Raw genomic sequence first — 12,164 nt, 5'->3', positions numbered from 1 at the left:
TGGCTATCACAAATTGTGCTGCTATAAACATAGGCACACATATATCCCTATGATATGATGTTTTCAGATCCTCTGGAAAAATTCCCAGTAGAGGAATTGCTGGTTTAAAGGGGATTTCCAGACCAACTTTTCTAAGGAGTCTCCATACTGATTTCCATAACGGTTGCACCAGTGTGCACTCCCACCAGCAGTGGAGAAGGGTTCCTTTTTCCCCATGGCCTCTAAAATGGAATAAGGTTTTTTTGTTTTTTTTTTTCTTCCTCGAATGCCTTCAGGGCACTTTTGGCCAGCTGGAGAGGTGTGAGGTTCGAACTCCAGCAACCTGAGGCTGACAGCTTTGTGGAAGCAGCCACTTAAAGGCCTGAGCTACGGCCAGGCCCCCTGCTTTGTTTTATAGAGTTCTCTCTACTACCAAGTATTTTTTTCTTGTAGTCAGCTCTGCCCAGTCCAGTCCCACTTAGCTTAGCCACATTTGGCCTGTAAGTTCCTAAACAGCCTTTGTGTCTCTTTAGGCTCATGAGCGCTCAGAGAGCTCCGAGGTGACTTTTGTAATGCAGCTGGTAAAAAAACTGATGATTGTCATTGCCCGCCCAGCTCGACTCCTAGAGTGCCTGGTAAGTAGTCTCTGAGAAGCTTAGGTGGGAAGATGGGAGAGAGGGCTATAGAGGAAATATTTTGTCCACAGTAGAACTATGGTAGTACCACTACCATTTCTGAGATCTTTATTTAAATATGATTTTCAAAATTTAAACAACACTAGGTTTGACCTTATAAGCTCTCATAAAGGAATGAAATACAAATACTGCAGAGGTCATTGGGAGGGGGGCACTCTGCATTGTTGGTGGGAATGTAAATTTATAACAGTGCAACTCATATTAGCTAAATTGTGGGAGTGGTTTGTATGTCCATCAGCAAATGAGCAGATAAAATAAATGTGCTTTTTTTTTTTTAAATATATTTAGTACAGGATCTGCAGGGTCTCACTACATAAATCGGACTCATAGTGATCCTCCTGTTTTCAGCCTCTCAAGCACTGGGATTACAGGCATGGGGATTACAGGCACGTGCCACCATGCCCAGTCTCCATCGCCATCTCAGCATGCCCCAGGGGTGGTGTTGGCACAGCACACCAGGGATCGAACCCCAGCCACTGCGCTTTGTCTAAGAAGGTGCTAAATGTGCTTTTTATATATAATGGTGTACTTACTATACCATAAAAAAGAATAAACTTGAGTTATTTGTAGGAAGATGGATGCATGTTGAGACTGTGATGTTAACTGAAATAAATCAGACATACACACTTAATATACAAACATATTAAATCATGACACACAAGCATGGTTTCTCTTACATGAGAAACCCAAAATATAAAGAGCAAAGTAAAAGATAGATAATAAGAAATAGGAAGATATTTTCAAAAGGTAAGAGGACCAAGACATGGAGGGAAGAGGAAGAGAATTAAGATGTGTTATACACATATACCAACTCCCCATGAGCAATATAATCATTATGTATTTTAAACATGTATAAATAAAAACATTTTTAAAATACAGTTTGCAAGCATCAGCAGACTAAACAGGTTCCTGTAAGGACAAAAGAATGGTCCTGAGGGCACAAAGTAATAGTCAAGCCCATTCTTACCCCAAGTTGGAGTGAGCCTTTGGACCTAGAAGCATTGAGAACAGAGGGTAGTTTAGTTTTGACAATTGAAATCTTTCATTTAATCAATTAGCTACATTTTATTGAGTATTTACTTTATTGGTAGACACTGGAAGAACACATAGGAATATACTAGAGTTCCTGACTCAGGCTGCTTCCTCTTTAGTGGCATCAGCAAGTAGAAGGCATGTGGACATGTAAATAATGATTTTGTATTTTAAGTGTCACAACTGAGATCAGTACAAGGTGCACTGGGAACCTAATGAAAGCAGTGCTTAGAGTGCTCCTTAGAATAAACATATAGTACGGCTGGGGAGGTAGCTCTGCAGTCTAAGTGCCTGCCTGATAAGCACAAGGACTGGAGTTCACTCCCTGGTACCGCCTGCCATGCTGGGCCCCTGGCGTGGTGGTATATGCCTGTAATTCCAGCACTGGGGAGGCCGAGACAGGAGAATCACTATGAGACCAAGCTGCGTAGCGAGACCCTGTACCAAATAATTTTTTTTTTAAAAAAAGAATAAACATGTAGTAAAAGCTTCATGGAGGACATGTGGGCTGTTTAGTAACCTGAAGGATGACCACAAATTTGCCAGATGAACGTAAAATGGGACATGAAGTGAAGGGCAGGATGTGTTTGAAGATTTGGTGAAGGGTGAAACTGGAAGATAAGTCATTCAAGACCATGAGGGTGTTAGATTTTTCAGCTCAGGAGTTTGTCTTATATTTCAGGCCACTTGGAACTACCAGAAAGTTTAAGTTAGTAGGTATCACAGTCAAAATGACTTTTTTCTTAGCCAACTATATTAGGTATAATTTGCATATAGTAAAATATATCCTTTTGGACTATAAATTTCATTGAGTTTTAGCAAAAACACACATCTGTGTAATCACTACTATAACTGACATTTTCTTTTTCTTTTTTTTTGGTACCAGAAATCAAACTTGGGACCTTGTGCTTGTCAAGCAGGCACTGGCCGCTGAGCTACATCCCTGGTTCTAGATAACATTTCTGTCTCCACAAAAAGTTCTCATGTGCCTCTTTGAGATCGGTCCCTTATCTTGTCTTCCAGGCACCACTTTTTTGCTCTCTCCCTATGGAGAGGCTTACTTTTGTAGTTTCAAGTTACAAAACTAGTATGTTCTAACTTCTTTCACTCAATGTAGTATTTATTTGAGATTTATACATGTTATTACATATATTAGTGTTTCCTATTTGTTATTTAGTTCTAAAAAAAAAAAAAAAATCACTTTGGCGTCCTTATAGCTGTAAATTGGAAGAGAGGGCAGGACGAAATAGGGAAACCACTTCCAAGATACTTAAAACAATTCATGTGAGATGGGGTAGCCAGAACTAGGACCATGGGAGGAGAAAAGATAAGTGGATTTGAGAGGTATTTATAAGGTAAACATTATTCTGATCAGAGCTGAGAAAGAATAAGAAGTCAACAGGACTTCCAGATCTGTCTTAGATGACATCCAGATAGGTAGTAGTATAGTTCTCCAGCAGGGACTAGGAGATTGAAAGCAAGTACGAAGTGGAGAGACTAGAGAACATAAAGTCTGGTGAAGCATAAGCTCGAAGCCAGGCAAGTTTGCTTGCTGTTTGTCTGTTCTTGCCTATTTTTGCAACCATGGATGGATGGGTCAGTGCATCCCATTTTGTTTTTGTTTTTGGCAGAACCAGGGATTGAACTCAGGCCTTTGTGCTTGCCAGGCAAGTGCTTATTCTGCTGAGCTATCTCCCCAGCCCAGTGCATCCCAGTGAGCCATACTTTTCTTCACTGGGGTCAAAGAATTCTTAGGATTTAGCTCAGAGTGTGACATTTGCTAGACACTCAGAAGTAAGGCCTTTGTATAATATGAAAGCAAGGACTGGATCATCAACTTCTTACACACAAGAGGTACTTGGTAAATATTTGGAGCCTTTCATTTGTCACTAGGGCTGGGAGCTACAATTGAATGTGTGGCAGGACTGCTCTGTACTGAAAGGCTCCAACACCACGTTAATAGGCTGAGATTTTTAAAAACCAAAAGCTCTTATTCTTATTGCTGTGAAGACACGCTTAGGAGGTTACCTGAGCATGGCCTGTAAGATAGCTTTACCCCTACTACTGTAATCCCCAAATCATATTGTTTCTCGATATTCAGAGTACTACAAAGACAAAGCCGCATTATTTGTCCCTTTCTGCTATATTATGTAAAACCAGAGGTGTATCTCTCACCACTCACTATCTCTCTTTGCACAGGAGTTTGACCCTGAAGAATTCTATCACCTGTTAGAAGCAGCTGAAGGCCATGCCAAAGAGGGACATGGAATTAAATGTGACATTCCCCGCTACATTGTTGGCCAACTGGGCCTTACACGGGACCCCCTTGAAGGTGAGCATGCTGCCTGATATTTCAAAGAAGAGATTTAGCTTGGGTGTGAGCACAATATGGTATCAGAAGCCTTAGGACTATATGAGGCACTTTGTGGTCTGTCAGTTCCTTTCCTTCTATGTCCCAGGACCTTCTAGCTCCCTTGGACCCAGCCAGGTTGGATTTAGAGCCTCCTATCAAATGAGGTTTATGATAAAGGACCACAATCATAGTTAAATGGCCCTCTTCATGTATGTACTTTTTTCTTCTCCTGCTGACTACCTTACAAATCTGCCTATCTGTGGAGTAGTCCAGTTCAGGATATCTGCATTCATCTGGCTTCATGCTGAACTCCTCCATGAACTATGGGCTTCTACATCCTGGTCAATAGTTGTCTTGTTCTGTTTCCCCTGCTTCCCAGCCCATTCCAGCAAGTAAAATAGTCTAGGACAGCGGGATAGGTACTGGTAAGCCAGCCTTAAACCTTATTTTCCAGGATATGTGCCAAGTTTGAGAGAAACTTTTGGCCAGACCTTGTCAGTGTCACTAGACTTCTTGAAATAGTGGTACAATAACATTTGGCTTGATTGCTGATGCAAAATCTATGACTACAGTAAAGACAGAGTTCTAAGATTGTACTTGCATCTCAGGCAGAAGGCACTAATGCCTACCTCACATGTACCTTTTGTGTGAACTTCAGGTACCATCATGTCTGTTGCCTTGTTTGTTTTTGGTCTTTTTTTATTTTACTGTATTTTTTTTTGATTGAATTGTTTTTTTTTTTTTTTTTTTTTTTTTTTTTTTTTTTTTTTGTTTTGGTTTTTTTTTTTTTTAGAACCAGGGATTGAACTCAGTCACTTGTGCTTATCAGGGAAGCACTTATTCCACTGAGCCATCTCCCTGGCCCCTATTGAATTGTTTTTTAGAGGAGGTTTGTTTTTTGGTTTTAGTGCCAAGGACTGAACCCAGGGTTTCCAGCTTGCTAGGCAAGCATTCTACTGCAGAGCCAAATCCCCAGCCCCAGTACCATGATATCTGACATTGTCACACACATTTTTTTCTTTTGTGTCCTTTTATGTTTCTAGAAATGGCCCATTTGAGCAGCTATGACAGTCCTGATACTCCAGAGACAGATGATTCAGTCGAGGTAAAAAAAACTTGAGCTCCTGCTCCAATCCTGGAGGCTGAGTCCTATGAACCCAAGGACTGTTAATTCTCTTTAAGAGAATACCTGAAGAAGGATGTGTAGTTGGCAGCTGCAAACACTGAGAAGGCATGCTGCTTTGCGGGAAGAATGGGCACAAGACTCCAGCATAGCTGAGTGCTGAGCTGGGACTGGTGCCATAGATCCCCCTGCATGTGAGCTTCCAGAAGCATGCTTGCCTCTTGCCTTTCCCTTGTCTTCCAGAGCCGTGGGGCATGTCTGCCATCTAAAAAGACTCCCTCTGAAGAGGACTTTGAAACCATTAAGCTCATCAGCAATGGCGCTTATGGGTAAAGGCAGGGTTCAGAGTGTGGCCAGGAAAGGAGTTGAGTCAGCCCTTGGTCTCTTCCTTCTAGAAGTATATGTTTCCCAATTCCCTGGGCAGTAGGTGCCTTAGGGTGGACCTTCTCCCTTCCTGAAGCCTCATGGAAAGACGAGAATTGTTTCCTCTGACATTGGAGCATTATTCTTTTCTCAGGCAAGATTCTCAGCCCTCTTTGGTAGCACTCCTCCTGTCCCTGAGCTCTGGAACCACTGAGCTATGTTCCTCAGGACATGGTCTGTCAGGAAACTTCTAAGTTGTAAGGGTTAGGGGACCAAGATCCCTCTCATTAATGTGCACAGCTGTGCTTCTTTCTTCTATTCATTTATATGATGTAAAAAAGCAGTTTGGGTGGTTGGGAACGTAGTTTAGGTACTGAAGCCCATGCAGGCTAGGCTGGGCTATGTTGTGTTTCTCAGGGCTGTATTCCTGGTACGGCACAAGTCCACCCGGCAGCGCTTTGCCATGAAGAAAATCAACAAGCAGAACCTGATCCTACGGAACCAGATCCAGCAGGCCTTTGTGGAGCGTGACATACTGACTTTTGCTGAGAATCCTTTTGTGGTCAGCATGTTCTGCTCCTTCGAGACCAAGCGCCACTTGTGCATGGTGATGGAGTATGTTGAAGGTACTGGGGCTGTGGTAGTTTGAGCCTTAGCCCTAAATGGGAGCCAAAGCCTCACATGGGAGTGAAGTTCCAGGGCCAGCTTCCAAGTCCTCTTTGGCATTGGTTTCTGCCACAGGATTTCAGTGACCATTTGAGAACAAAGCTCCCTGCCTTATTATGAGGCTGCCCATGTCAGCTACAGTAAGAGGTACCCTGAGACAAAATGTAAGAGCCCATCAACTATAGAATTCTACTCAAACTATGCATACCCTCTTCAGCCAGCATATGACAGGAAAAAAGAGGTAGCAGAACCATGAGAGCCCAAGGCCAGGTGTTAATAGGATTAGTGCTTGGAAGAAACAGGAACCATTGCCCAGGCTGATGCTTTGTAAAGCGGTCACCCATTAAAGCCACTCAGAATGTTTTGAGAATGCACTAGTAGGGCTGCATAGAGAAGAGTCCTGGAGATAGGAAGGGCTCTGCAATGACTGCCTTCTCACCTTCTCATAGTTGTATATAGTTCCCAAAGATATTTTCCCTAAGCCTTAAAATTGAAGCTGAACAAAACTGCCTGTCTAATTCTATAAGTATATGCTAGGAATTTATAGTGTTATTTTACTTAGAAACTAATGGAAGCAAAAGAAAAGAAAACTAATGAAAGCCAATAGGAAAGAAACGAATCAATGGTAGTCTCAGCTGTTAAATATTTAACAGTGCTCCTATCTTATAATAACTCAAGTCTTATCCCTACAAGTCATCATGCAGGCATGAAGGCTTAGGTCTTTTTTTTTCTCACCCACATGATAGTCTTGCCATGGAAAGTTCACTTTACTTTCCTCTCCCCTTCATACTCAGTTCCAACTATGTCAGCAGTAGAGGGGCTAGAATCACAATTTCCAGCACCAGGGTACTCTAGACAGCAAACTCAGAACTGGCTAGAACAAGAATCCAGATCTTTCCCTCATGGTAGCCTGGGCTTCTTGCAGGAGGAGATTGTGCTACTCTGTTGAAGAACATTGGTGCTTTGCCTGTGGATATGGTGCGTCTGTACTTTGCAGAAACTGTGCTGGCCCTGGAATATTTACACAACTATGGCATTGTGCACCGTGACCTCAAGCCTGATAAGTATGCCCACAATCTAGGTCCATTGTCTAAGATCTCCCTCTCGAGTTTCTCAATAAATACAAACTCAGAACACTTGAATCTATCCAAGAATGGCTGCTAGGAAACAGTGTTCATGTGTGTGTCCTTCTAAGCCCTGACATTCCCATATGCAAAGATCATTGCCACAGGGTCTGCCAGGAACATCATAAAGCTTCAGTGACATGAAAGCATCACTGAGGAGCTCCGCTGAAGAACTAAACAAAACAACAACAACAAAAATACTGGCACATCTAATAATAGATTGCTGAATGGGTATTACAACATTTACTGACAGCTGTTCTGTGCCAGCACTATACAGAATTTAAGTGTAGTGTGGGAGGCGTATAATATAACATATATAGGCTACTTCTTGGAGGACTTTAGTTAATTGGGAAAATGTGGGCTGTAGTTTCTGAAGCAGGAGGGCAACATCTATTGAGATGTACAGGTATGACGTGACCCATTCAAGAACTACAGATAGTATATGTCTGTATCTTAGGCAAAGGCAGTGGTTAAATATCAAGGGCCCTTTTAAATTTAGGTTTTCCTCTAAAAGGACCCAGAGAATTTTTGAAGAGCCTGTTAACCAAAAGTAGGATAAAATGACATACCTTTGAGATGCCATCTCTATCAAACCATGAGATTTTGGTTTATTTTTAGAAAGGTTATTGCCAATAGAAGGTGTGAGACTACTTCAAGAAACCAGGCCAACACAGGAGTGCCTAGATCATGTTAGTGGAGCAGGATGGGGCAGAAAGAGACTAATGTAGGGAAATAGAAGGACAAGTGTGGGGCCGAGGCTAAAAAGGAAAGTGAGGGGGCTGGGGAGATGGCTCAGTGGAATAAGCGCTTCCCTAGCAAGTGCAAAGGTCTGAGTTCAATCCTCCGTTCCGCCAAAAAAAAAATAAAAAAGTAAAGGAAGCAGAAGGAGGCTCAGATAGCTTTGAGATTTCTAGCTTGGGGCTGGAACAGGGTGGTAAGCCTCATGTAAAAAGAAGCTTTGATATTAGACCTGAGTTCAGATGATCACTTCATGCTTGTTAACTCTGTGAGGTTGGCTTGTTAATTAAATTTGCCTGAGCCTCATGTTCTTTCTATCTATAATGAGTCTAATACTTTTACTATTAGTTGCTCTAGAAAACCTTTTGGGGGCCAGGATTTTTTCTTTTAAATAGCACCAGAGATTGAACCCTGGGGCTTGCACATGCTAGGCAAATGCTATACTACTGAGCTAGCTCCAGAGCATTTTCAGTTTATTGCAGTATTAATCAAAGTATTTTCAAAGCTCAGTAGATGACAGAAAATACCGTTTTTAATTTAGAAGAGGAGCCAGTTAAGAGTCAGGCTTTTGTTTGAAGCAGATTTAATTTGTGATATCTGGACAGTTGGTAGACAGTTATGTGTCTAGTCATAAATCAGAGCCAGAGATAGTGACTTGAGAGTTACTAGGAAAAAGGGTGGAAGATGAAGATTTTGGCACAAAATGAAGTGACTTCCAGAGTATGTATGCAAAGAGATCTGATTCCTAATTTCTCTCATCCAGCCTTCCAAGACAACTGTGGACACAGAGCCAGATTGTGTGTCCTTTTCTTCCCCTTATACTAAAATGGGTATTGTGAGCCACTCAAATGAGAAGAGAAGACCAGGATTGGTTAGAGCAACAGGCTTAGGATGAGCAGATCTTAGTTCTGTGAAAAAGAAAGTATTGAAAGGGAAATAAAAACAGCCATGGGGATAGACAAAAAGGCAGGTTAACTGCTGTGCACAGGCAATATATATGTAGAAAATCAAAGCTGTTTAGTATTTTCACAGCTGCCTCTGCTTAAGTCCCACAGTACTCCAGCAAGGTCTGGGTGGGGAAATTTGATAAATATTAAAATTGGCATTCTTAGACAACCAGAAGATAACGCCATGGTTTTGTTTCTGTAATCTTTCAGCCTCCTGATTACATCCATGGGGCACATCAAACTCACTGACTTTGGACTTTCTAAAATTGGCCTTATGAGTCTGACAACCAATTTGTATGAAGGCCACATTGAGAAAGATGCCCGAGAGTTCCTTGACAAGCAGGTAAGGTAGTGGTGAAACCTTGGGGGTTGAATTCCAGACCTCTTAACTTAGTTCTTAGAACTACATGTTTACCCTGTGACCAGATGTTAATACTGGAATCTTTTCTACATTTGATTCCAGAGAGGCACTGAAATAGGTAGCACATTTGGAAAACAAGAGGGGGTTAGGCAGTGTGATGTATGACTATAATACCAGCACTCTGGGAGACTAAGGCAAGAGGATCACCAAGTTTGAGCCCTCCTTGGGCAACTTAGCAAGATCCTATCTCTAAATAAAAAATATTTTTATAAAAGGCCTGATGATTAGCTCGGTGTGATTAAACACCCTCAGTTTACCCAAAAACATAACACCACCACCACCAACAACAACAAAAGAAAAACAACATAAAACAGGATGGGCCATGAGAATTATGTGACTATGAATCCAGTCATCTTCCTTCTTGGAGTTTAGAGAAAATCAGTCATATAACCATAAATACAGGGCTTTATATGGGATCAGTGCTGAAGCTGTAGCCCGAGTGAAGGGCAAGGCTTTCCTGGGGCTTATTGTTCTTAGAACATAGCTCCAAATTCCCATTGGACTGTGACTCTGTTTTCTGAGAGTAGCCTAGGATTCCCTGATTTGACATTTTAAGTATAATGTTCACAAGTCCCTGTGGTAGTCATATGACTGGTAAGTTCCATTATTTGGGAAGCTAGAGGGCAAAGATCATTTATGGGACCAGATTCCAAAAGGGGCAGTAGGAGCTCAGGGGATGGCAGTTTCCAACTATAATTAGACATTTTGGTTAAAAAGGAAATATAGTAAATCCACCCCACCCAGAGATCCAACTCCAGTTTCCAAGGGCTCCCATTGATCTCATTTATTGACTGAGACTTCAGTTAGAGACTTTTTTGCTCTGGGGGTGGTAATAACCATACCCATCCAGCCATCATACCAGTGAACTGCCTCAGGATGCTGAGCCAGCCTGGCTTCTCTGTGCCCAGGTATGCGGGACGCCGGAGTACATAGCACCAGAGGTGATCTTGCGTCAGGGCTATGGAAAGCCAGTAGACTGGTGGGCCATGGGCATAATCCTGTATGAGTTCCTGGTGGGTTGCGTCCCTTTCTTTGGAGACACTCCGGAGGAGCTCTTTGGGCAAGTGATCAGTGGTAGGTACCATCATCTGGTCCAGTGTGGAGTCAGTCCGGATCTACAAATATGATTTATGCATGCACCTGTGAGTCTCTGGAGCTCTTGTTCTAAATCTGTGAGTGTCTGATATGCTTGCTTCTTGGGTTTGGCAGTTGGAGTGGGGGTGTCTTTGTGGGTGCACACCCATGCACTGTGTCCCCTGAAGCTTGATCTGTCTGTGTTCACGTGACTCCCACTTATACATGGTATTCCTGATACCTAAGCTAGGCTTTTAGGGGTTCTGGGGTGGGACCTTTTTGCTTCCCTGTACTATCCTGGGGCTGCCTTCTGCATTTCTCCACTCTACCAACAATTTCTCTTTCCCTTTTCACTCCTGATGACATCAGATGAGATTGTGTGGCCTGAGGGTGATGATGCACTGCCCACAGAGGCCCAAGACCTCACCTCCAAACTGCTTCACCAAAACCCTCTGGAGAGACTGGGCACAGGTAGGTCATGCCTCACTCTCCTTTCTTACTTCTTGGAATGGGGAGATGGGTGGCCAGTTTTCACACCCTGAGATTCAGGGTTCAGGTGCAGGCAGGACCGCTGGATCCTAAAATTCTGTCCTGTGCCCTATATAGGTACAAAAAGAGAAAGGTACTGGAGCTAGGGTTTCTAGGCCTTTTTCAAGGTCAGCTTCCCCCTTGATTTCTCTTGATTTGCTGCCCCAGACTCTACACAGCTCATTCCACCCCTTAGCCCATGCCCTCCATGTATATAGGTGGTGCTTATGAGGTAAAGCAGCACCCATTCTTCATGGGACTGGACTGGACAGGACTTCTTCGCCAGAAGGCTGAATTTATTCCTCAACTGGAGTCAGAGGATGACACCAGCTATTTTGACAGTAAGGCTACTGATGGTATAAGGTAGAGTATAGGTCCCACCTGTTTTCTCAAAGATGTCTGTTCATACTTGGCATTGAAAGTAACTTTTCAGGACCTTGCTTAGGTCTTAGAGGGTCACAAGGATACTATCATCAGGGGCTCTGAAGCGAACTGTCTTGTATATCTGGCCTAGCCCGCTTGGAGCGATACCACCATATGGACTCAGAAGATGAGGAGGAAGTGAGTGAGGATGGCTGCCTTGAGATTCGCCAGTTCTCTTCCTGCTCTCCGAGGTTTAGCAAGGTACGACTGAGGAGTCCCAACCTAGAAGGTCAGGAAAAGAGGACTTACTGAGGGACATACCTGGGACAGGCTCAGGCACTGGGAACACCTCTAGGAAGACTGGAACAGAGATTTAGGGCTACACAGAACCACTCCAATTCCTCACATAAGAGGTGCCAGGATCAGGCCAAGTTAGACCAGTGGGATAATTATTTCCCCCGAGTAAAGGAAAGAACTTGTTCACATACCTCAGTGCCAGGGATATCTTTTGTGCTTTGGGAGGTGTGGTTGTCAGAGCTATCCCTATTGTGTCCCATGTGCCCACAGGTATACAGTAGCATGGAACGGCTCTCCCTGCTTGAGGAACGCCAGACACCACCCCCTACCAAGCGCAGCCTGAGCGAGGAAAAGGAGGACCGCTCAGATAGCCTAGGTTTGGCAGGGCTCAAGACCCGAGACCGGAGCTGGGTGATTGGCTCCCCTGAGATGTAAGCACCTAGTGCTCAGCAGAGTAGGTG

General features: G+C 43.2%; 1 protein-coding gene across 4 annotated transcripts in view; it reads left to right on the top strand.

Moving 5' to 3' along the window:
• Positions 1-12,164, top strand: part of Mast2 (microtubule associated serine/threonine kinase 2) — a 379,336-nt gene that overhangs the window by 362,080 nt on the left and 5,092 nt on the right. For all 4 annotated transcript variants that reach the window (XM_004639184.2, XM_004639182.2, XM_023724134.1 and 1 more), the window contains 12 exons: positions 513-614; positions 3,906-4,038; positions 5,103-5,164; positions 5,426-5,511; positions 5,963-6,171; positions 7,137-7,275; positions 9,231-9,363; positions 10,350-10,515; positions 10,885-10,986; positions 11,262-11,384; positions 11,558-11,667; positions 11,974-12,134. In XM_004639184.2, coding sequence (XP_004639241.1) covers positions 513-614; positions 3,906-4,038; positions 5,103-5,164; positions 5,426-5,511; positions 5,963-6,171; positions 7,137-7,275; positions 9,231-9,363; positions 10,350-10,515; positions 10,885-10,986; positions 11,262-11,384; positions 11,558-11,667; positions 11,974-12,134 — 1,526 coding nt within the window. The remainder of the gene's footprint in view (positions 1-512; positions 615-3,905; positions 4,039-5,102; positions 5,165-5,425; positions 5,512-5,962; positions 6,172-7,136; positions 7,276-9,230; positions 9,364-10,349; positions 10,516-10,884; positions 10,987-11,261; positions 11,385-11,557; positions 11,668-11,973; positions 12,135-12,164) is intronic.

Source organism: Octodon degus, unplaced genomic scaffold (genome assembly GCF_000260255.1).
Source record: "Octodon degus isolate 3935 unplaced genomic scaffold, OctDeg1.0 scaffold00107, whole genome shotgun sequence".
Taxonomy (NCBI): Eukaryota; Metazoa; Chordata; class Mammalia; order Rodentia; family Octodontidae; genus Octodon; species Octodon degus.
Note: the sequence above shows the minus strand (reverse complement) of the source record. Positions and strands in the feature narration are given on the sequence as shown.